Below are 24,978 nucleotides of genomic sequence, written 5' to 3'. Positions count from 1 at the left end.
TCGCTGCATGCTGATGCTGATCTTTGCACACCAGACCTCTACCTTCTTCTGCTGCTCACCAAGGAGAGCTGGGGCTCAGTTAAGGGGAACTTGCTGTCGCATGCTACAGCTGACTTTGGGTTGTTGTTTTCCACTGAATGCACCAAACATGCCTGCTTTTTCCAGGCACGTTTGGCAGTGTTACAGAAAACTATTTCAAATATTCCTGCACGGTGGTCTCTCCATATCAGGATAACTGATTTTATTATTGATTGGAGTGACTGGATAGCAAAATCAAGCAGCAATCACGCTACGTTGATTGCTGCCATTATTTAGCATACAGAGTGCAATGCATAACAGTAAACTCAATCATGATCAATGGCAGCAGGGAACAAAAGAAGGAGAGAGAAGTGATGTTTTCTTAGAGGGGGGATTGTTCTCTCTGCTCACGTTTAGGACCCCCCTCTCTCCTCACACTTGGCCCCGCCCCCACGTGCTCCTCCCGCCGCCCGTTGGCTGCCGGGAGGCTGTTTTCGCCACCTGATTGGCCGCTGAGCGCGTCAATCGCACGAGCCTTGACTTATTTACCGAATGTATGAGCGAGAGAGGACGGTATTCTGCTGTGGGGCTGCAACAGCTGACTGCTGAGCACTTTACCCAGTGCCTCAAGGAACAAAGAGAGGAGGAAACAGCCATCCAGGAGACGATTAAAAGAAAATTAAAATAAAATAAATATATACCTCTTAAAGCGAGGGCACGAAATGAGGCACGCGGTCGGACCGGCAGAAAACGTGGAAAATAATTCTCTTGCGGTGACAGGCTTGTTAAAGATATGTACCCATTGTGAACGGCTCAGCAAAAAGGTAAGAGAAAGAAAGGGCTCAGGGAGCAAATAGCACTCTTTCAAAAACGCACCGTCTTTAAAGCTTCAGTCTGCTGTTGGCTTTTTTTAGACAGTGTCACATCATTGATGTTTTCAGGCGACATGTGTATGTGTTTTTCTTTCTCCTTTTGAACAAACAAGCTGCAGTGCGGTCTTTTGTCCGGGCTTGTTTACGAGTCAGAAGAGTTTGCGGCCATCGGGTTAGAAATCGATTCTGGGTTTGATTCATTTCACGATTTCAGTTCAAAAGACGCAGACATTGTGAGAGAGACATTTAAAGGGATGTTTTCCACGCGGTGTCATTTCTGAATAATGCTCATTTTGTGGTCATTCATTCATCCACTTCATCTGCTTCATTGTGCGCTGCGGGACAGTGTCCGCTACTAGACATGTCTCGACAAGGAGCGGAAAGTTACAGGGCATAATAGAGGCAATGTAAAGGTTTATGTTGCGTTGTGTTTAATTTTCTATGAGGGCAAACTGTCGCTTTGCATGTTTGCAAGTCTCATTAATTATGAAACATCGGAGTTTAATGCTGCTTTTACGCATCAGTTTATAGAGACGCAAAGAGTTGCATGTTGCCTCTACAGCGGATAAAACCTGAAATCGCATTTTTTTTTGTAATTTCCTCTGTAGACCAATATTAATTCGTCTGGTTTACTGGTGTCAGACAAACAAAGCGACTCTGATTTGTCACTCTGGGGGAGGCAATAGAGTGACAGTAGAGCGTCGACAGTGGAAATGAGAAGTGATGAGCGCAGTTGAAGGTAGAAGCTTCTCCTCTGATTTCCTGTGTCAATTAAAGTGCATCTTTTTCTCCTTTTTTGTCTTACAGGACTTGGGAGTAAGGATCCCAAGACCCCTAGGTAACGGACCAAGCAGATTTATCCCTGAAAAAGAGGTAGGGGACAGCCTGTCATCCTGCTAGAATTAATTAAATACTAGGTTGATTTTTGTTTTCTAAATTTAATATATTTAATTTGATGTTTTTGTCAGATTCTTCAAGTCAGTAAAGTGGACACCAGAACACAGTCAATATTTGAGGATGCGTTTGCAGCCCTCGGTCGCCTGGACAACATTTCTATGGTGATGGGCTTCCACCCACAGTACCTGGAGAGTTTTCTCCGGACGCAGCACTACCTGCTGCAGATGGACGGACCCCTATCTTTGCACTACCGACACTACATCGGCATCATGGTATGATCATATCCATCCTCTGTTAATTCCCAAATGAACCATGATTCCGCTTTTATGTCAAGTAGTCAAATACCTTGTGGTCAACACTCTCTTATCTCCTGGTCCTGCAGGCGGCAGCTAGACACCAGTGTTCCTACTTGGTCAACCTGCATGTGAACGACTTCCTCCAGGTCGGGGGCGATTCGAAGTGGCTGAACGGCCTGAATGAGGCACCACAGAAGCTGCAGCAGCTCGGCGAGCTCAACAAAATCCTGGCTCACAGACCTTGGCTTCTCACCAAGGAACACATCGAGGTGAGAGAACGGGCATGGTCTGGAGGGTGGATGTGGATGTGAAAAGTTTTATGTAACAGTCTGAGATCATGGGTGGAGGTGAGCGTATAGCTGCAGCTGTATAACTTGAACGGATTTGAGAGTTTAAGCAGTGGACATATGTTGACAGAGATGGGGTGGGGGTTGGGGAAGGGGCAGAGGGCAATAGGGGTGAGGCAGGAAAACGAAGAGACAATAAATTGGATTTGAAGGGTGAAAACATATTTTCCCACTTCCTAAAAGGTCAGTTTTATTGAAGTCATAATTTGGCTTCGCTCAGCATCACTCACAAGTTTTTTCCTTTATTTTTTCCAGCGCCTTCTGAAGGCTGAGGAACACAGCTGGTCCCTTGCAGAGCTAATCCACGCCGTGGTCCTCCTCACACACTACCACTCCCTCGCTTCGTTCACATTCGGCTGCGGCATCACGCCCGAGATTCACTGCGACGGTGGACACACTTTCAGACCCCCCTCCCTCAGCCAGTACTGCGTGTGTGACATTGCCAATGGCAACGGTCATGCTTATCACCCTGATGACCCACTTGGCAACCAGGTGAGTGGTAAAGGGACAGCGTGTGTGCGCAGTGAGCTTTAGAGATAAAAGTGAGAGCATGTGAAGGTTTTCTTACTAGTGTGTGAAACTTAAATCCAGGCCACAGGTAAAATCCCTGCACTTAACATCCTGTGTGTTGAGATGCTAAGAAGATACGACTCTCTTTAGTAACCGCGGATGTTGATCTTTGTTTCCGTAGGAGGTGTGTGGCGAGGTGGAGGTGCTGATGGAGCGCATGAAGCAGCTGCAGGAGTGCCGCGATGACGAGGAGGCCAGCCAGGAGGAGATGGCAACTCGCTTCGAAAGGGAGAAGACAGAGAGCATGCTGGTGGTCATGGCGGAGGATGAGGAGTGCGTCCCCTCAAGAGACATCTCCCGACACTTTGAGGACCCCAGCTACGGCTACAAGGACTTCTCCAGGAGGGGGGAGCACGTGCCCACGTTCAGAGTGCAGGTACAGATTCAATACTGTCTGAATTTCGAAAACTATACGCTGAGAGGATCTGCTGTTAACTTCCTGCTTCTGTTTTCTCCAGGATTACAGCTGGGAGGATCATGGCTTCTCTCTGGTCAACCGACTGTATCCTGATGTAGGTCAGATGCTGGACGAGAAGTTCCAGATGGCCTACAACCTGACCTACAACACCATGGCAACACACAAGGATGTGGACACCAGCATGCTGCGTAGGGCCATCTGGAACTACATTCACTGCATGTTTGGCATCAGGTCAGTCGCTGGATACCCAGAAAGCTGAGGCAGTTCTTTTTTTTTTTTTTTCTAGTTGTGTGATGTAAGTTTTATTTTGCAGCATGTGCTATTGTGCTCAGTCAGCACCGCTGCCACTGTGTCTAACATTATGGTTTTCTGTGATCCTCAGGTATGATGACTATGATTACGGAGAGATAAACCAGCTTCTTGACCGTAGCTTTAAGATCTATATTAAGACCATGGTGTGTAGTCCTGAGAAGACCACCAAACGAATGTATGAGAGTTTTTGGAGGCAGTTTCAGCACTCCGAGAAGGTGAGATGAAATCCTGAATCCTCCAACCTGGTGACTTAGTTGCAGCAATGTCAGAATGGTTAATTATAGTACAGTGTTTAAAGACTGTCTTTTTTGTCCCCTGCAGGTCCACGTTAATCTGCTTCTTATGGAAGCGCGAATGCAAGCAGAACTGTTATACGCTCTGAGAGCGATCACCCGCTACATGACATGAAGTGCTTTTTGGCGTTTTTATCGTTGTCTTTTTACTGTCATTGTTGTTGCTCATTATGGGACACTTCAAGAAAAAAAAAAGAAAATCAAAAAAGGGGGGGGGGGGTTCAACAAAAATATGGAAGAGATGTGTGGAGGAAAGTCTTGCTTGTTGGATGGATGTTTAGAAGAGGATCAGAACAAATGGAAAGCAAGAAAAAAAAGAGAACCATTGAAGAAAAGTCATCTCAAACTACAAGTGGATACACAAACTCAGTTCAAGTTGCCTGCAGTGCCAAAAGTGACCGAGAGAGGACAACCTGGAGCAAACTCCTGCTCAGCTGGGGAGTTTGTACCGGGTCAGAGCACTGACACCGGAGGCATCCAGGACGACGTTTCAGTATTCCAGCGTGCAACACACTGGTTGCCAATCTCTTCTGTCTCCTGGTAGAGTGAAGACCCATAAAAAAAATCCCCAGAAAGCTGTGCAGCCACAAAGTGTCTGCACTTTGAATCTGTTGTCACTGTTATATTTGTTTAGTTTCTTGAATATCTTTTTATTTCATTTTGTATTAAGAGAAGTGGATGTCGTCGATGTGGTTGCTGTTAGTGGAGATGGAAGCATTAACTTTGGGCAGTGTTGTTGTTTTTTTTTTTTTGTTTTTTTTTTTTTAAACGTGTGCCTGAACTATCCAGCACAGTGTTGCTGATGTTGCTGCTCCCATGTTGTATTCAGTGGGGTCATATTGATCCCCAAATCACCCCCTCACCCAACCCCCCCAACCCCATTATATCCCTTAAGCCCCTATCCATTAGAAATCCACTGCATTACCCCCTTCTTCCTCTTGTCCTCTACCCCCATCCCAAATCTCAAATGTCAATGTAAGCTAATCCAAGGAGTGTGTGAAAACCAGAGAGGTGTGGAAAGAAACTCAAAGAACACTGTCTGAGCCCTTTTTGAGTTTGACTGTACACGTGTGGATGTGTTCTGTGTTCTTGATGACTGAGGTGTGGATGTTATGTGTGTGTTTCACGCAAATGACAGAGAAAAAATAAGTACGTCTTTGAATTTCATGTGTCAAAAAAAAAAAAAAAATAAGCGAGGCACTTTGAAGGAAAGACTTCTTGCTTCTGCTGTAGCTCTGTTATTGTGAGATAACTGTTATCATTTGTTGATGATGATGTCTTTATTTTTCTGGTAATGGGGGGAAAAAAAGAAAAAAAAAGCTAATCAAAAAGTAAGTTAGAAACCAGGTTTTCCAGGAGGGATTTGCTTCCGGTTGCCCTAACCACACATTATCTGTCTTCCGCTTATCCCAGCTGCCTGGTCGCCCTAACACCTTCGAAGCTTTGGATTGTGAATTTTACCAGTAAATGAATACCTCTTCTTTTTTTCTCTATGAAACATATAAGAAGTGCTCTTTGGTGAGCAGAGACTCTTTCCGGGCTGCCGTGTTCCCATTGCTGGGGGACCTGGCTCGCCCACACAGGGCCGACTGCGGTCGATAGCTGTCGAGCGCAAAAGGTTGTAGCTGTGCTTATTTCCCTGCTGGGGAAGTCTAACCAGTGCAAAAGCAGCTTTTTTTTAATTTTATTTTGAACAGAGGTGTGAAACCTCTGCCTTTTTGTTTTTTGTTTACTAAAACCAGAAAAGTACTGCGTTCTCCTGAGGTTGGATTGAGAGAATCAGACAGATGAATGAGTGATATCCAGATAAGGAGCAGGAGGAGGGTGATGATGATTAAGGAATGGTACATTTGGAAGTGGTTTGAGAGGAAGTGGAGGTTTTTTTTTTTTTGTTTTTTTTTTTTCAAACTTCTGACTGATGTCAGTTACTGACACTTTTTTATATGAAATTATATGAAAAAGATGAAAAAAAAAATAAACTATGATATTGAATTGTTGTGTATCATTCGTAGTTTTCTCTTAAACAATTTGACTTAATTGCTTCATCAATAGAGATTGTATTAGATGTGGTGAAGCCTACACAATTCAGGAATCAAACAGTCATAGCACAATCACTGTCACCATCAGCTCCCTTCCACTGCTCAGTTGCACAAGGACAGGAAATTAGATAACCCAAGCATATGGGAGTGCTTTTATGCAAAAGATGACTCATGAAAAGACATGGAGATTTATTCTCACACCTTTTGTTCCAAAGTACACTTTGATAACAAAGCTGACTTCATTAACAGTAAGCTGAACTCAGGGGTATAGTTCAGTTTGTCATTAGTGCAGTCCAGGGACTTTCATGTGAATTTCATTTTACTGTATAAGCTCGAGAGGTCTGGTCGAGGTCAAAGTTTCTCTTTGCTCTTGACCAACATTTGGAGAGAGATAAGGGGGAATTCCTTGAAGGACACCTTACCTCGCTTTCCTGTTTGCCTCCACGTCATGCCTCACTGGGAAAAATCCTTGACTTTCCTTGTGAGGCTGGTAATCTGTCTGAACTTCAGGGTGTTTCCCATCGAGGCCACAGAAGCCTGTCTGTCAAAACACAATCACCAGCAGAAACTCACTGTTATCCCCACTGACCAAACTGCCTTCACATTTTGGTGGCTTTCCCAGATGATCAATGGCATAGGAACCATGTATTGAGCAACCTAGATATCAGCCAGCCAACTGTCTTTCATATCAACCTGAGAAATTCTGTGTAGAGAACAATTTTTGTTGTTAGCTCTGGCTAATAAGTTGTTTAGGGGTTTTTGAAACATTGGCTTGTCTTGTTGTTGTTTTAAGGTCACTATTGTGTGAGATCTTGGGGAACTGACACCGGGGGTTTTTGCATTAAGTGCCGTTTCTGATCTGTTTCGATGTAATAATGATGTGATTTTGAAATGCTGTACTTTAGGCTACTTGGTGTAACTTGTAAGCACTGCCTGGCCCCATATCTGTGTAATAATAAAGGCTTTGAGAAGCAAAATGTTTCCTGCTTTCTTGTGCTTTATTATGAACAAGTTCCAATGTCACACAGTCCATAGACAATAAAAGATTTGCTTATGAGGTCAATTCCAGGTTGTTCATCTGAGACTACAGGAAGACTACATTAGTATTTAGCTATCTTAATAACACAGTGTCCTTACAAAACAGACCAAATATGATATATAAATGTGCAAAGAACTTGTATTAAATTAACCCTGTACATGTGAAGGCTTCAGCGAGCTTCATGGGAGAGAAAGTGCATAAAAGGTTAAAAATGTTAACCAAAAAAAAAAAAGGCTGTTGGTATTGTTATGACAAGGAATTACCAAATGTTAATCAAATAAGTAAAAATTCTACATGGATGGAAATGAAGGTGTTTGTCTCTAGAGAAGAACTGAGAAAAAACATCCAAGTGATTTTCACATTCACATGCATTTTTTACCATTTCATATAGGCTCAGTCTGCTTTGTGTTTTGCATAATTACCTTTATCAGCCGTTAAAGCTTTTTAAAGCTTTTCAACCAAAAAACTATTACTTTGACTATGAAACACTGACCATTTGTAGGCCTTAAAATGGCTGTAAAAAGTCAGTAGCTTCATCACTCATGAAAACCAGCATCAATAGTCAGCTTGAATTACGAGTATTTAGCCATCGTTCTCAAGGGGGGAGTTGTAGGTTTCAGCACTGAGGATCACTTCCGCGTTCAAAAAGCTGCAGTTCCTCGGCTGCCGCTAGGGGCTGGCTCCAGAAGTGAGCAATTCTCCATTGACCCAACTTTACAGCCTGGTACATTTTTTGTTTTTGGTCTCTATTGATAGTTTCCACCTCCGTGAACATTGTAAGGGGGGTGAATTTTTTTGTACCACCACCGTTTTAGTGTTATTTAGGCTTAAAATTCTTACATAAATTAGCGCGTGGTTACGTTAAGTGACAGCCCCATAGACAGGCACTGGCTGTTAGCTCTTTGCTAAAGCATCGGCTGAGCTAGGCGGCTACATCCAGAGGTTGACAGGGGCTGCAGTGTGTTGCAGCGTTCGGATAGGTTTTTGTGACAATATAGCTTGTTGTAGTGAAGACTGTACTAACCGACCGTCGAAGGAGTCTGTGTTGCAGTTTTTTCGGTAAGTAAATTTCTCCGTTTTACCTGGATGTTTGCACTAATTAGCATGTATTAGCATAGTTTGCCGCTGGCTTATGACTTAATTGCCGATTTATGGTCGCTGCTGATACACCGGAGCAGCTAATGTTAGGAACGCTGTTGCAGTGTGTTTTGTGCTCTGAGAGTCCGTTTATTGCGGGAATACTGGCTCGTCTCATTTTTATGTCTAAAAAGTCCGACATTGCATGGACAGAGCAGCTCTGTCAGTAAGTGGCTGCTGCTGCTTGTGTGTTGCTGTAACTGTAAGTGGATAGTGGATGGAGGCAGCGGTGAAAGCCGGTAAATTTTAAATATTAAACATTTTAATATATTATTATCGTTATTTTTATTGTTAACATTAATAATGATAACAATAATAATGTTTTAACGTTTTAATATATATAACCTCTCTATCTGAAATAGTCATGTTTAAAACACAGCAGCAACATTATGATCTCTGTTGTATGCTGTGTGTCGCGGTCGTACGTGGTCGAGCTAGTCGGGTTGGACTCGGGGACTGTCGTGTGGTGGATGTAGCTGCGTGTAGCTGCCGCTTAGCTTGTTAGTGTAGCTGATTAGCCTTAGGCTAGCTCGGTTGCTCCGAGCGAAGTGACCGGGTTCTCGGCCGGCTGAGCCCGGCTGACCCGTAGAGTAACCGCCTCTTCGCCAAACATGGAAAGTACACTCCCACTAAAATCCAAGATGGCGCAGCTCAAATGCCAATGGTTTGGTCACAAAACCGACTCCACGAAACCAGTGGGTGACGTCACGGGTGCTTGTCCATGTTTTATACAGTCTATGGTCATTCTACTAAATGACAACCACTGGGAACACACCTGAGAGTATGGTTGGACAGTGGAGGTGCACTACGCTGCAGCAGCAGCACTCTGAGATGTTTTAATAATTGGTGTTTTGATAATTCTTCTGACTTAAAAAAAAGTGGAAGTATTTGAAATTCACAATTCAAGCTGACCAACTCTGCTTGCTCTATCATGATGGCAACTATTTAACTTTTACAGCGACCTTTTAAACTTACAAGAGGTGACTGTTTCTGATAAGATGAAGTAAAAACTGATCCTCTATTGTTTGATTGAGGATAAAGGATTTAATTCTATGGTAACGTGACTCTTATCTCCATGTCCCAGAGCGTCAGGCTGTCAGGTCCGAAGGCTGGAGGGTCTTCAGCAGTTTTTGAGCTACAGGTAAGAACTCCAACTCCCAGCATGCCCTGTGAAAATCCTTCATATCTTCATTTTCTATGCACTTCAGAGCCTCCTCTCCATCTAAGAAATAAATAGAAAATAGTGGACAGAGGATGAGAGGGGGCAGTGTGAGGCTTCACGTTTATTTTCAGTACTTTAAAGTGACATGATTTGTGTTCAGGCAGCTCCCACATGTGACTATTGAGGTATTACGTTTGTGAGAGTGTGACTATGTGTGTTCCTCCTTTCCCCCTGAGGGCCACTGATGTGAGTAAGAGCACGTTCTCTCCAGCATGCCTCCCTCCCTTCTTATGCAAGGACTGGTAATAACACCAACCTAAGTATATAGTGAGGACCTCCAGCAGGGACTCTCTCTCCTTTGTATCCAGCAGCTTCTCCGAATCGCGACAGATCAGGTTCCACAATGCCTGACAAACCTGCCCAGCTAGCTGCCAATCACCTGGTCCGAAGTCTCTCAGACAGTCCACCAGACTGGTCACATACACACACGGAAACACATCATATGACTCAAGGGTTCAGGATTCACATGACCGGCAGGTTTGTGGGCATTAGCTCCACTTCATTGGACCTACATCTGGAAGACGGCTGTGTGTGTGTGTGTGTGTGTGTGTGAGAGTGTAAAGGGGAAATAAGAACTGATAAGTTTATATTATATATAGAAGATAATTTCACAGAATCTGTTCTTATTTGAGTCCCATGTGTTAAAAATTTACAAATTAATCTAAATTGACAAATCAGTAATTAGAATGCTGTATAACTACTGTGAACAAATTAGATCAAGGCTGAGATGATTAGTAGCATCTTGTTCATGCCAGTGGAGTTGTTGTGCTCATGTTTGTCAAAATGAAGACCATGTTTCCCAAAAAACCCTGATTACTCTTTGTTGCAAAGGGGAAGCTACCTTTGCCAAAAATACAGAAAGCTGTAGCTCAGTTAACACTTAAAGGAACAGTTTGGCATTTTGAGAAATATACTCAATTGTTTTCTTGTGTAAAGGTAGATGAGAAGATTGATACCAATTTAGCACAAACACTGTAAACAGTGAGAAACAGCAAGCCTTGCTCTGTGAAAAGTTAATCGTGGCACATAACCCACTGGCTCACTGTGCTGAGACCCAGGTTAGGTGTTTCCCCCGTTTCTCTCTGTCTCTGTGCTAAGCTAAGCTAAAAGATGTCTGGCTCCAGCTATTGAATGGATGGACATGCAGGAAGAGGTCTGGTGAATGCAGAATCTCGGTGCTGGTCATGGTAATGACATGTATGAAAATGGAAATGACCACACATTAGGCCCCAACCTATGTTGCAACCACACTCAAGTTCTGGTATTTCTCAAGGCCCTGAGAAAGACCAAGGTGTGGTTGAGACGCCAGTAGTGTAATCATATAATAATAAAACCATTGTACTTTATTGTGCAGTCTCCTTCATTTTCATGCACTGGTATTGATCTTCTCATTGGACTCTTGTGACTAAACTCTTTAAGTGCATTTGTCCTTACTTGGCTGCAGCCCCCTCTAGTGAGAGACTGACCCGGCTGGGAGGGTCCAGAGCCAGGTTGGTGAGGACCCCGCAGGCTGAAAAACACATCTCAGTGTTTTTTGAGTCAAGCAGCGTCACCACAAACTGGTGCACTGAGGGAGAGAGAGAGAACAGAGAAAGATGACAGAGTGATCGAGCGGACGAGGACAAAGCAGGGCAAAGATAAGAGGGCTGCTATCGCCAGAGTCAGCAGGCATGTTTTTACTGACTGTAGCTGGCCTTGCAGATAAGTCCAGCCCAAACATGACAGTACAGTATGCAGAGGTGCGTACTGTTCTGTGGCTAAGAACTCAGCTTTCTGTAAAGTTAAGTGCTTGGAAGATACAGTTTACATGGCCACTTTGCCAGCTTTGACTTCAAAAGTATAGCTTAAATATTATGACACAGGTGTAGTCCCCTGTTTTTTCTGTCTGTAGGTGTGTCCACCATATACCTTTGTTATGCATAATAAAGTCCCTCACATCCTTGGACTGTGACAAGTTTCCATATACACGGGTGGCCTCAAGCATGGCGTCCATACTGGAGCTGAGCACCAACTTCAACATTACTGAAGTAAAAAGAGTGAGCAGAGAAAAGAGGAAAAGGGAGTAAATGGGGGAGGATCATTGAAAAAGAAATTGAAAAACAAATGTTAGGATACTGTTGTTTTTATTTTTCATTTCTACATTCTTTCAGTCTTACGCTTTGCGATGGTCAGCTGACTGAGTTTGATTGCAGAGTTTTCTTCCTGGTAGAAGGACAGGTTGTTGATGGTGGCAGCCACATTCACCAACAGCTCCTCGCTCTCCTGCACAGACCGCAACTCTGTGTGCACACACACAGAAAAGAAAAACCAGAAAGAAAATAATCATGAGTAAGAATAAGAATAACCTTTAATTAACATTACTTTTAGCAAAGATATCGAAAAAGTTTTTGCCTTATTCCCTAAAAATCCTCCTGTATAAAATACAACCAACAGAGGGAGCATCCACACTGCATAGCTGACAGGAACAGGCCTTGATGCTCCTCAGATATTACTGCTCACTCTTCATTTATGTGAAGTGACCCTCATTCTGTTGACTAGTCTCAATGTGGTGCAAGAAATTATAATTTAAAGCTTCTTTAATTGCTTTGTAGAGAATACCTGTTTTCACAAAGAGCTCAGAGTAAACTGTTCTTGGCCTGATTATAACAAACCAGATGAATCCAGGTGACAGCATCACTTCCTTTTATGTTGATGAAGGGGAGAAGATAAAGCAAGGGTAGATTATTAATCCCTGAAAACTGCGACATATGTAAAGTGGATGGCACTGGTTTTCATATTTTCAAGTGTAGAAATATATGATAATGTCAATGTCATGTAGACATATGATCATTTAAAGATAGAAGACTTATAGAACTGTTTAAATAAGATAAATACATGCAGAAATACACTGAGCACCCTGGGTTTTCAGCCTTTTTGCATATTAAAGCTCCATCACACTGATGTGACAGTGTGACATTATCACAAAAGCAGCTGTTATCTGTGGTTAATTTTGGCCTGAAATAGTCAGTTTGATCATGAGCTGCATACAAAGGTCAATGTGACCCAGTCCAAGCAGCCGTGACACTGCGAGCAGCTTGGAAACCGAGTCTGTTCCTGATATAGCAGCAGATGTCGTGTGCTCGGTCATAAATCGCAGATATTGCGGTTGCACTGTCAACCGGCGCCTGTGTCACACAGAATTTTGTTTCTGGGTCTGACTGGAAATGCTGCTTTGTTGTGCCTCCCCCTCCCCGAACCCTTACTTCCCTCAAAGTAGAGTAATGCAAAGCAGCGCAACCAGTCATGAACTTGATGAAAACAGTTCATCGATCAGCCAAGCCTGCTCCTTCATCCTCTGCTGAGATTTTGTTTTCTGTCTCCAGCTGTCACACCAGCTCTATATTCTCCTTCAACTGCTCTTTTTATGTTTCTGTCTTCACTTACTTAGTTTACTTCCTATCTTACTCACTGGCTTCAGTCAGACACCCCTCTATCTTTTAAAAAAAAGATTTTTTACACTAGTTTGACCTGTGTTTTGTTTATTTAATTCTCTCTCCAAACTGTCGTGAAGCATGTGTAGGAGGTGTGCAGCATAGAAATTGAGATTTTCACACCCACCTGCGTATCAGTTCAACCTGTCCTGAAACCATCCAACCACATGGGAGAATTTCACACACACACAAACCGGCTGTGAGATGCAACAGAACATCCTGCTCATGCAGTGGAGTGCTTCGCTCTGTCAGACTTGAAAAAACAGGTAAACCAAAAGAGGATGTGCTGCGTATTGTACAGAAAGCACTGAGAGGAAGGCGAGCGATGGAATGAGCAGACAAATGAGGAGTGTGTTTTTCGACCAAAGTCATGTCTTCTTCCCAGCACAAGGGAAGTGGTTGGGTACCGAGCAGATACGTACTGTACTTACAATGCACTAAACAGCTATTTTTAAACTTATCAGAACTGCAGATTGTCAGACACTGCTTTCTTTGTGTGACAGAGATACAATATGGACAAAAATACAAATCTAAGAGTATTACAGCTGTTAATCTGCTACTGACTGTGCTGTTTGCCATTTATAAAAACTATATAAATTAAAAGTGAATAATTTAAGGAGGATGGTGATGAGCTCCTCCAGCTCTGTGCTCACCAAGTGTCTCCATCAGAAGCTGAATGCAGGCTGTGTTGGTTGCCAAAGCTGGGCCTACAGCCGGGTGGATGCACATGTTCGCGAGCACCCTGACCAGCTTCACCAGCACGTCGTCCTCCTCCTGTGTGCTCATGGAAGGAGCCGGATGTTTTTTCCTGGGGGAGAGGCCACCTGCCTGCGAGGGTGTGTGTGGTAACGCATCTCTTCGCTGGTAGGTGTAGTACAGTTGGAGGAGCGTGTCCATGCAGCCCTCGCACTGAAAGAGCTGCTGCCGAGCATCGTTGCTTTTGGCTGTGAGGTTCCCGAGGGTGAAGAGAAGGCGCACAACAAGGTCCTGTGGGAGATCAGTGGTCAATTTGCATCTGTCAAATATTTTTCAAGCTTCTGAATGAGAGCAAACCAATTTGGTTGAAAGGCCAGACTGAAGACTAAATTGAAGATATTCAATTTATAAAAAAAGAAAAAGACTCAATTTTGAGAAGCTGGACTCTGGAAATGTTTAGCATTTCGACTGAGGCAGTTTGTCAGCCATCAAAATAACTGCCTATTCATTTTCTGTTTGTCTCTGACTAGAAAATGAAAAGCAGTCAACATAAAATGCTCTGAGACTGTGTTTATGATTTGAAGATCAACACCAACTTCACCTGCAGCACAGTGAGCCTGCCCTGTCAAGTAGCACTATTATCCGTGTCAGCCATTTTCCCTAGAGGGTTCGGAGCAGTGTAAACGTGTTTGAGTGTAACTACACCCTATCTTTTCAATGACCTCAACCTGCTTCCCGAGAAAAAAGGTGACAAGTATCACCCTGTATGTCACACTTGTGTCCTGACTCTACTAAGTAAACAGATGTGAGAAGGGAGAAGAACAGTTGAGCCAGGACCACAGTCAGTTCTCCCATAAATGTTCAGTGACATTGGTATGAGGACAGGACAGGCTGTCCCAGGACTCGTTGCTCATCACATGTCTTACTGTCAGGTGTGTGTGTGTGCGTATTTGAAGGCGTCTATCTCTCCTCCTCTCCACCTCTGCATCACCTCCACTCCACTCAGGCTCAGCTCCTTTATTTTTTTGTTTTTCTCCTCCCTCCCTCCCTCCCTCCCTCCCTTTCCTTGACTTACTCAACCCCTCTTGAGATGATTAAATGTCAAAACACACACATACACACACAGCAGAGCAGAGACAGAAACACGAACGCTTCATGCAGATGGGCACGATGTCCCGTAAATGTGCTTGGACTTCATGTACATAAACAACTTGCTCTGAAGGTAAACATGCTTAGTGGAGTTAAATTATGAACACTGGAAAAGCTTGTCTTCACGTCCCTCTAATACACACACACACACACTCAAACACACACATGCAAACAGAGGAGGCTCGTGGACTCACCTGTTTTTGGTGATGTTTGCTCAGCAGTTCTAAAAATAGTCGGTAGCAGTCGGGGGTCTGGGCCAGGGCGAGGCGGCACTCTGAGTAAGAGGAGAGTTTACTGGGGAAGAGAGGGGACAACAAATAACACCGACCATTAAACTTACTGACTGCTCCGCTCTGCTGACTAAATATGGAGATATTAAATCAGCACTGCTAATGGATAAGTAGGCCTGGCCTGGGATTTAATTTTCCTGTATTCATTATCTTGGGCAAAAACATTCAGATAGTAAATATTTCATCAGCACTAAAACATGAAGATTTTTTTCTTTACATTTTTCATTGAAATAACAGATTTTATTACACACTAAAGTATAACATATTCTATTTTGTGCTTCACAGACTGAGGCTGGAGACCTGGCGACAGAATGTGAAGATGAGGCACTGAGATCAGAGGATACTGAGCCTGTAGGAAGTGGCCTGCTGCCAGTGAAGAGTCACTGGGTAACTTTCGTGCCAAAGTCGTGTGCCAGGTTTTACATCGAACAATTGTCCCATGTACCTCTATGAAAGTTCAAAAGTACAGCTGGCACTTATTGCACAACATTTATTCTGAAGCATGCTCAGTAAGTACCCTTCATCTGTGGAGTAAGTTGTATGATGGGGGTGGATACAGCTGAGCTCAAGTCAGGTATCCATGCATTTTTTTTCAAGAACCACACATACAGTAGTATGAGCCACAGTTTTAAATACTGATACTGAATACTGATACTGAATATTTATACTGAACTTTGCACTAAAAATGTTGCTGTGTATGTTTATTTTGGCATTAGAAGTCATTTGTGCATTCAGAAATGTGTAGCTGAAAAGTTAAAAACTGTACATAAAACTGAAAACAGCTGTTTTTGCAGTTGTGTAGATGCAAATACAGATGTATGACCACATCCCCTCTGATAAATGTTACATAACTCTTGTTTTGTGAGACCCAGCTTCATACAAAAACATCATGAAAGAGAGTGAAATAAAGGGGGGATTTACTGCAGAGTGAGAGTGACTGCTGGAGAAAGAAGAGAAAACAAAGAACAGAGGATGAGAAGTGAATGATGGTCTGTTTTGATTCAGCTCATTACAGGTTGTGATGGTTTACATTAGTGAGATGAGGAGAGGGGAAGGAAGAAGAAGCAAGGGAGAAATTATCCACAACACCAAAGACAATTTTGACTCCAAACCACAACTGGGGTGAGACAATGAGTCAAATTATTATAACCATATGGAAGTGCTTGTGTGATACCTGTATATTCTGGAAATGTTGGTGCAGATGTCCTGGTCTTTGCCGTGATGATGCAGCACCAGGCAAAGCTCTGACAGTATAGAGAAGGACACAAAGAGTGGACGGGAATCAGGGTGATCAGCAAGGTTCCTCAGGGTCGCTGTCAGCTACAGGGGTCAGACAGAGAGAGACAAAAAGTATAAGAAAGGGTCGAGAGTGTGGGTTAGCTAGTGGTACACATAGTACCTTAAGGGTCTGTATTTAGGCCAGTACTGCGTGTCAGTGTTGTGGCTCGCACACAATGTCGGTCATATGCTCATTAAGGCTGGCTGCTGGCCTGTACAGGACGCCATGCAGCAGAGCGACCGGAAACTATTCATAAATCATTCTATCACAAGAGGGAAACAGAAATTTCCAACATACAGCAGCACTGAAAGTTCTCGAAAGTCATGGTCTGCTTATTTCCCTCCTCTAACAGCATAATGAGTGTTAGATATCGAATACGCTGGCTCAACATGTCTGCTTGAGCCAACTTGTGTGGTTAACGGCAATCATTTTTGGAAGAGTGAAGCAGGGTGTGTTCTGGACTGAAATGTCCAAGCCAGCAGAACATTAAGAACATTATGCTCTTGGAGCAGCTTATATGCCAGACATAAACAAAAATGTTTCTGTCTAATAGTGGGAAAATCTAGATCAGCCAACAACTACATTAAGAAAAACATTTAACACTTTGTTCCTTTATACTGACTTAGAGTAACTTTGTGTTCTTTTAGATGCTGTCCATCAAATGCGTCACAAGTCTGTCACACCTGTACAAGGATGTGTCCTGATATAGTGAAGTGGGTCTCCTCCACTGTGTGAAGCCTCTGGAGAAGTTTCCGAGCCACACCAATGCAGTTCTTGTCCAGCAGGAGTCTGAGGATTGAACTGTTTCCTGAGAGAAATTTCAGAGTACCAACGCAGTACAAAAGAGCTTCTCCAGATGTTGACACATCCGCATTGCTCAGTACGCCCAGTAACGAGTCTAGACACAGACAAAAATATATAAATATATTGTTACCATACATATACACTGGATGGGACATTGGCCATTTTTAATGATAGGGTTCAGGGGTCACAAAAATGGCATCAATTAAGACCAGAAAGATAAAAATTAACCAATAAGGAAATGGATGTAAAAACACAGGATTTGATGCAGAATAGGAAACCACTGAACTATTCTGACCATCCTGACCTATAATAGAGTTGTTCTGGAAGAGGATGTCGTTGCTTTCACTGCGGCTGATCTGGAAGATGAGCTTACAGATGTTGAGCAGGTTGTTTCCACTGACAAACAGCTGAAGAGAAAGATGCAAGAAAAAAAAAAGGCCTTCACATAACTTTTGTATAAAGCACTTAAGGGCCCTGGATGCCCTTGTGATAGAGACTTAGTGGCAGACATGCAGACAGACATGCACCCACACACACGCATATGACTCACAGCGAGGCAGAGCTTGGCGATGTGCAGGTTGAGCTGGGCAGAGTTGAGGTCGATGAGGCGGAACAGTGTTCGAAGAATCCCTGACCTCCTCTTACAGCGTCGGCCGAGCATGTCCGCTTCTGCCAAGGTGCCATGGAGACCGTCACACAAATCACACAGACGGTCCACCAAGCCCTCAGAGCTGCCTGGCATCGCAGGAAAGAGGATATTTAACAAAAGAAAAAAAGAAAAAGAAAAATTAGGTCAAGTTCAGGGCAGCATGGCCAACATTCACAGAGAAAGTAAACATCCCAAAATGAAAACACTTGTGTGTGTGTTGGCAAAGTGTTTATCCATATAAATACACACGAGTGATAGTTTGTATATGTTGTGGTATGTATGTATAATACACATGGGCTCTTCTGCAGGGTGTACATTTATTATTTGCAAGAGGAACTTGAGGTTAAATTATCAACATCAATAATACTTTGGTCAGCAGTAAAACAACATTCCCCTTCCTTTTCTAAGAAGCAGCTTTGAGTTTCAATGGTCTGATGCAGGGAAACAATTCTGCAACAGGCAGCTACAATCTTGGCGCAGAGGAAGAGAGAGGGTGGAGCTTTTTCCTTGTTTTTGAGGTAAAATAAATGTTTTCCCTGCATAAATAACAGGGTTTGGCCATTTCTAAAAAAGGTTGGCCGTAGTCTCACACTCAACACTTCGCTGCAATTTCCCACTGAATCTGAAAGGTGTTTTATGCATGAGCCAGAAGGCACTTGGTACAATAAATATTTAATATTTATCTTTCAAATGAATTTTCCATTAAATTTGTAGAGTGTTAAAATATTTACAGCCATATATTTCACTTCATGGGTGCCAGACTGCAGTTTCAGGCTCAGACAATTCTGCATGGATGCCAAACATAATACTATGTTTTGTTTGCCTTTCTTCAGTGGTTGAAATGACAGTGCTTTTTCATTTTGTGGCTATCTCCTTGTGCTAAAAAAATCTATTTCTCAGCCTGCTGGTTGAAAATCTAATAAGGAGACACTAAAAAGAGAAGCTTAGTTCTAATAAAAAAAGACCAGAACCCAAAAGGAAAATGTAATATACTGAGTGGAGTGGGTGACAGAAACTATGTTCTCGGGGTCAAATTAATGAATTTGGTCAGGACTGATATATGTCATATGTTTGCACTTTGTCATTGAGGTTCCCTTTTGCACTGGTTACATTACCTGCAGCCACAGTCTCCAGTTGTTGGAGAAGAGGACCGATCGTATCATTCCACATCAATGACTCTGCATCCTCCTCTGTGCTTGTGGTGTTGTCTCCATTCCCCAGCTCTGATGTGCAGAAAGAATTGCAGTTAGCCAATTACCACCTCCAAGTGCAAGCGGTGAGCACAAGTGGCAAGCATGGTTCACAAGTTCACTGTCTTAAAATAAAACAGCAGGAAGTTTGATGCCACAATGAAAGGTCACCATCTACAGCTAAACTTCCTCTGATTTGGTTCTGTGTTGATCTGAAATAGTCTACATGTGGGCATGGGACACGTGTGTCTGTGCACGCAAAGGTCTGCAGTCTCTCGCACACCATATACCTTTTTTGCTGAACATTTGCATACCCCCTTGCTTGGTGTGATGCAGGAAACTGTGGTTGCACAAACCAACAGCTCTCTCAGCTATTGGCTGGCTGCCTCGCGTGGTGGAAATTAGGCCCTTAGCAACAACACCCCAATCAAAGTTTGACAAAGTCTTGTTCAGTTACATAGAGAGAGGTGTGTCTATGTTACTGGTGCAACAACATTTCTAGGCCCAGGACTATATACTGTGCGATTATATTTCGGCATGCTTACACTGGTTTGGGTTTGGGTATTTTAGGAATAAGTGATATGTTACATTGAGTACAGTTGCAAATACACTTTCATTTCAACATGCTATACAAAATGCACCATTTCTGTTAAATATGCATAACTGCAGTGAGGTTCTTTTAGTAGATCTGGACATACCTGTTCTCCCTCCTGTCGAGCAGTTTGTGGGTCTAACTCCTGAGTCAACACCAGGCTGAATGATTCTACTGTTGGTACAAAGAAACACAAGAACACAAAGAGTGTGGTTACATCAGATTTTGGAGATGAGACGTGACTACTGGCTTGTTTTGTTAAACTTCACTGATTTTGGGAGTTTCAGTTTGTTTGGATAACAGTAAAAACCTGAACAAAGAGGCTCAGAAAAGATCTAAAGGATGACTTGTTGTGACAAAGCACAACAATTGCATTTCAATGAAAAGTTGCTGACTTGATATTATGAATATAAGCCTATAGGTGTATGTTCATCAAATGCCACTAGGTGTCCCTGTTGCAGCAGAGGTTGAGACTTGTGTGCAGGCGCTGTTATCTGTAATGTGGGTGTCTATGTAGGCACATATGCACTCACATGAAAACATGTGCGTAGATGTGTCTGTCCGTTTGTTTGTGTGTAACTGCTTGTACGCCTCTGTGCTCGTGTGAATCTTTGTGTCTGCGCTTGCGTGTGCATGCGCCATAGTGCATCTCAAAGTGCAATCTCCAACAGACAGGAACTAAGATCTTAGCTTTGTGGGCAGTCTGGTTCAAACTGTTCATGGTTTGTCAATGTGAGCTGTCGCCACAGTCTTGCTGCTGTAAAGAGGTCTAAAAAACACGCGCTGTGTCATGCCATGCTATGTGCTGCGGCTTGCCCTCTGCATATGACTGTTGTATCTTAATCTCTGCATGACTCTGTCAAGGCTGCACTGTTCCACTCACACACACAGAGAATGGCTCAATGCTGCGATAAATTCTGTGCGACATGACAGGTAGTGTGCCTTATGACTAATCACTACGTGACCAGCTGAGAAAAAAATGTATAATAAACAGAGATAAACACAAGCAGCGTATGTTGAGTCAGCCTAATCACCTCTATTTACTTCACAAATCCCACAAAGAAGCGTGAATCCACCTTAAAAAAATATGGAAAGGTGTGATCACTATTATATTATCAGGATCGCCTGACGTTTCTAAGGTGACATTAGTACAAAAGGCTGACTGTCAAGATGGAATATTTCTTTGAGCTTTAACACTCAAGTGAGCTTTATTTCACGGCCTTGTTGACAGGTATGAGACAGAAAATGACCCCAGCTATGGCAAAAATGTTTCCTTTTCATTCCACTGGAGTGTCAGCAGAAGGTGTTGCTTGATGACACAAGCATTAGTTTGCAGTGTGTGGATGTTACTATAGAGTGCACTTTCACTTTGAAGGAGATTTAGTGATTGGTATAAGCTGGCACGCAGGGCATATGCAGCAGGGAGTGCTGGTGGAGGCATGTTGCAGTGAATGTCAGAGAGGGGGCTTTGGCTCTGTATGATAGGATTAAGAGCCTGATAATAAGGCCTCTTTGTGTGATACTGCATTCTCTGAGACATGACCTCATCCCCGTCTTAGGCCTGGCCAGTGCACTGCAGTCACAACACACGCTGCTGCCAGCCTTGCCCAGATGGGTACCCAAATCTAATAGAGAGCCATTTGGAGCTATAAAGCTCCGGCTTATTGGAGAAAAAGAACCTAGTGGATGTCTAATCTCCCCTATCTTTATATCTCATCCAACTCATCATATTAATCTGTCATGCTGCGTCTATTTCCACTTGCAGTTAGTGTACTTCTGGTTTGACTATCTCTGCAATTTTCACTCTGCTTGTCTCTGTCTAAAGCACCTTTTATGTTGTTCATTGCAAGACTAAAGAAAAGTGCTTCAAAACCTCTGACCTAACACTAATCAAGAAGGGGAAGTCTTTAAACTTATCCTCTTTAATCATAAATTGACCACAGTCTGATCTCTTGGGACCTCTCTGTGTCAGCAACAAGTTATACAAACATTGCGTGTAAACTTGGCTTTAGAGGGAGGAGGATGTGCTGTGGGCGATAGCCCAGATTTCCTGTAAAAGTGTTTTATGGTCTGTCCCCCCTCTATAGCCCCAGCTGCCCCACCCAATCGATAGGCGGATGGATTGTAACGACAGCCCCCGACCTCACGCTCAGAGTTATGCCCCTCGTGCTGACACACAGCTGATGAGGTCGACAGAAAAAAGCAGAGCTTTTAGCCTCTCTGCACTGTGAAGGTGTAAAAGCTGACACATGATAGTAATGACAGATAGAGGCAGTTTCACTGGGAATGAAGCGCGCCAAGAAGTTGGGTTTAACTGTGACCGTGGATATAGTGTACAGTAAAGTATGTGACGGTTTAAAATGGGGGTCGCATGTCTCAAGTTGAAGAATTTGTTCTATCTATTAGGTAGTGACACCATTGCTGGTCTTACTGACTCCATATATTCAGCTGTCAGGGTTGGTAGCTGAATAAAGGGCTTTGGCTCTGGATCAAGTAAATTATTGGTTTGAAAATGTTTCACTTTGGAAAATGTTCATAAGTCATACACTGTAGTTGTAATTAAAAGAACAATCCAACTCCTGGACCATACAGAATCCAGCCTAGAGATGTGATATGAGCATTTCGACTCTTTAAATGATGTGTTTATAATATAATATAATAGCAACCCTTAAATACCATTAGCCAACACTAGTAACATACCCTCGATTTGAGTTTGTCTACTCTTGCCATTCAATTTGAGAGTGATAACGTTTGGAATAGGGGTTGTGCATTTAAGTGCAGAACAAAGCACTAACAATTATAATAATATCAGTCTTACTAAGATATTCTGTTACAATTTTCACTTTCCAGTAGTCTGGGTAAGTTGTGGACCAAGACAGGAACAAAAATACACATCAGAAACTCTACAAATTCGATATACTGGAGCTATGCAAAAAGAAAGAGGGAAGAAAGCATAGAAGGAGGTGGAGGAGGATTTAATGAAAGGCACAAACTCCATCTAGTAATGGCTACCACTGCAACCTTTGTGTACCAATAAATCTTCAGCTCATTGTTGGACTGTCACCTCAGTCAAACAGAGGGAAGTGGAGAGGGTGGGAGGGCAGATGAGAGGGAAGGACAGATCTTGCAAGTCAAACAGAAGGACAAAAAGCGTACCTTTCACTGGCTGTTCTGCGTGGACCTGGTTTGTGGGGGCCCCTGTGGACCTTGGTGTGTTCTGTTTTGTGGAGTTGTTTAGCTGACAGCTGCTTTTGTCCCGGGCCTGGGTTTAATCTTTCTGTCGCAAAACACGTAGAGAGGATGTGGCAAGAAGTTTGTTAGAGGTTGCTGCTGTATGCTGCAATAACATCTCTACTTCTTTCACTGACCAAAAGTACAAATGCCCATTCATACACAAACACACATTGCACACATATAATATTTGTGTATAGGTAAAATAATTTAGTCAAACTCCATTATTTGTTTTATTGCTGTAAACAGCAGAGCAGTTTTGCAGGAAAAGGTTTGAGAGATAGAGAGAGAGAGAAAGAGAGAGAGAGAGAGAGAGAGAGAGAGAGAGAGAGAGAGAGAGAGAGAGAGGGAGCAGTCATTTCCCCCTCAAAACAGCAGCAGTAAATCTCGTTTTTCACCCAGCCCAACCACAGAGAATGTAAATCAGGTATAATGTCAGCATGTGAATGGCTCTATTCATTTCCATTTGAGAAAGCTGCTTTAGCGCAAGTGTCTTCACAGAAGATTTAGAACGATGCAAAGACTAAAATAAATGGTGTGCTGTTTTTTTTTTTTTTTTCATTTTTTACCTGCTTACCAGATGCACATTCTGACATTAGCATTTTACTGTAAGCACAAAATGGATGATTACCTAATAGTAATTATGTCATACATTCAGTAACTGTGCACCTTTTCTTTTTTTCTTTTATCTACCATATTTTCTCCATTGATCCAGACTTGCATCAATATTTTTTTTCTAGTTTTACCATCTGTGTGTCTCTCTATAGGAGGCAATGTGGTGAGAGATCCAGCCCTGAGAAGGCGTGCCCGTGCCCCTGCCAGCCCCTTCTTCACTTCCAGTGGGTCAGCGGGGGGTTTGGGAAAGGCTTTGAATGCATCCTCAGCATCACAGAGGACTGGAAACTTTGGCTTCTGATAAAGCATAAACATATCAGCAGCATGATGGTGCGAACAATAAGCCAGATACTTGATCCACAAGTGAAAATACTTATGTCCAAAAAGAGATCCTATTACTATTGTTACTCATTACTTCTTATCTTTTAGTTCTCCCATTTACTAAAACCAGATAAGTTGTCATCTTGGTTGTAAAAACACCAGTGCTGATGCTAAGTAGGCATACAGAGGCATACACACACCTTATCCCATTTACTGCTTTTTTCAGTGAATTTGAATTACGTTTCCATAGTAATACTGAGAATATTAGATGCACAAACAAATAACACCTTAATCTGGATATTAATATCTACTTAGACCATGATACTTAGTGTGCTCATATGTGTGAGGGAACTTACATGGTCCAGTGGAGAGAGGCGAATCCCTGAACCTGGCCTTGAATCAGGGGCATCAAAATTTTGAGCATGAAGACTGTAACAAAATGGCTGGTTACTCTTTCATGTTACATGTGACAGTTGATCTCAGAACCTGACAAACTGAAAAAGGATTTAAGTTGAGGTTGTGACTAACCTAAAAGTAGATGGAGGCCTGTTGTCATGAATGGCACGAACAGAGCTCTTTCCAAAAAGCTGCCTGTGTCCATCTCTGGGAGTAAATGGTCGCTGGGTGGATTGAACTCGCAAGGATTGTCTGGCTTCACTGATAATTTCGGCACTTGTTTTCAGCAAAGCGTTGCGCCGTGGAATGAAGGGGCTGCAGATCTCATGTTTCCTCTCCATAGAGGCCATTAAGGCCTTTGTGACATTTGCCAAGACAGACTGCAAATGACTTCAGTGGTTTGACTTCATTATGTGAGTGGTTGCAGGGTGCATCACTGATTTGGATAATGCCTAAAGAGAAAATGAACAGTAGGTGTGAAATGCTTCTGAGGTTGCTATGAAACATCCACTATCCAGGTCCTTAAGTAGCAGCATTGCACTACATAATTACTCCTTTCCAAATTAAAATCCTTAAATTTATTCTTAATTAAAATTATGGAAGTATTACTGACAAAATGTAACTGAAATATCCAAAGTAAAAGTACCCAACGCCCAGCAGAATGACCTGTGTTAGTATCATCACATGACTGGATTCAGAGCTGCAGCTAAAGATTATTTTCATGATCAACTGGTATGCTAGATATTTTCTTGATTAATTGGTTAATTTATAAAATATGAGGAAATAGTGGACAGCGTTCATCACAATTTCCTAAAGTACAGGCTATCACCAAGGGG

The 24,978-nt window shown here is 42.8% G+C and overlaps 2 protein-coding genes across 2 annotated transcripts; one reads left to right on the top strand and one right to left on the bottom strand.

The window, feature by feature from the left end:
- Positions 1–592: 592 nt before the first annotated feature.
- Positions 593–5,307, top strand: sesn1 (sestrin 1). Its single transcript, XM_041064135.1, has 9 exons — positions 593–842; positions 1,698–1,763; positions 1,859–2,059; positions 2,170–2,352; positions 2,686–2,922; positions 3,122–3,376; positions 3,459–3,649; positions 3,801–3,945; positions 4,052–5,307. The coding sequence occupies exons 1-9, from the start codon at positions 741–743 to the stop codon at positions 4,136–4,138; spliced, it is 1,467 nt and encodes a 488-aa protein (XP_040920069.1). The 5' UTR covers positions 593–740; the 3' UTR covers positions 4,139–5,307.
- A 3,557-nt stretch (positions 5,308–8,864) lies between these two features.
- On the bottom strand, positions 8,865–24,492 carry armc2 (armadillo repeat containing 2). The gene is made up of 17 exons (XM_041063754.1): positions 24,275–24,492; positions 24,103–24,175; positions 23,557–23,722; positions 22,736–22,856; positions 19,686–19,753; positions 18,913–19,020; positions 17,699–17,883; positions 17,453–17,555; positions 17,028–17,242; positions 16,240–16,385; positions 14,970–15,069; positions 13,584–13,917; positions 11,617–11,739; positions 11,369–11,482; positions 10,895–11,027; positions 9,717–9,871; positions 8,865–9,460 (listed from the first exon to the last, which is right to left on the bottom strand). Exons 1-17 carry the CDS (start codon positions 24,490–24,492, stop codon positions 9,327–9,329), a joined length of 2,496 nt encoding a protein of 831 aa, XP_040919688.1. The 3' UTR covers positions 8,865–9,326.
- Between the last annotated feature and the right edge of the window lie 486 nt (positions 24,493–24,978).

The sequence above is a fragment of the Toxotes jaculatrix genome, chromosome 19, assembly GCF_017976425.1.
Source record: "Toxotes jaculatrix isolate fToxJac2 chromosome 19, fToxJac2.pri, whole genome shotgun sequence".
NCBI lineage: Eukaryota > Metazoa > Chordata > Actinopteri > Toxotidae > Toxotes > Toxotes jaculatrix.
The sequence above is the reverse complement of the archived record's forward strand: the minus strand, read 5'-3'. Positions and strand labels throughout refer to the sequence as shown.

What these genes read in the sequence shown, in the direction of transcription:
- armc2 (XM_041063754.1), bottom strand. Translation starts at nt 24,492, where the DNA reads ATGGCCTCTATGGAGAGGAAACATGAGATCTGCAGCCCCTTCATTCCA. An exon ending in TCGCCAAGCTCTGCCTCGCT is followed by an intron (nt 17,556 to 17,698) that starts GTGAGTCATATG and finishes CTTTCTCTTCAG; the next exon opens with CTGTTTGTCAGTGGAAACAA. An exon ending in GGTCCTCACTATATACTTAG is followed by an intron (nt 9,461 to 9,716) that starts GTTGGTGTTATT and finishes TTTATTTCTTAG; the next exon opens with ATGGAGAGGAGGCTCTGAAG.
- sesn1 (XM_041064135.1), top strand. Translation starts at nt 741, where the DNA reads ATGAGGCACGCGGTCGGACCGGCAGAAAACGTGGAAAATAATTCTCTT. An exon ending in TGCCCACGTTCAGAGTGCAG is followed by an intron (nt 3,377 to 3,458) that starts GTACAGATTCAA and finishes TGTTTTCTCCAG; the next exon opens with GATTACAGCTGGGAGGATCA. An exon ending in CACTGCATGTTTGGCATCAG is followed by an intron (nt 3,650 to 3,800) that starts GTCAGTCGCTGG and finishes TGTGATCCTCAG; the next exon opens with GTATGATGACTATGATTACG.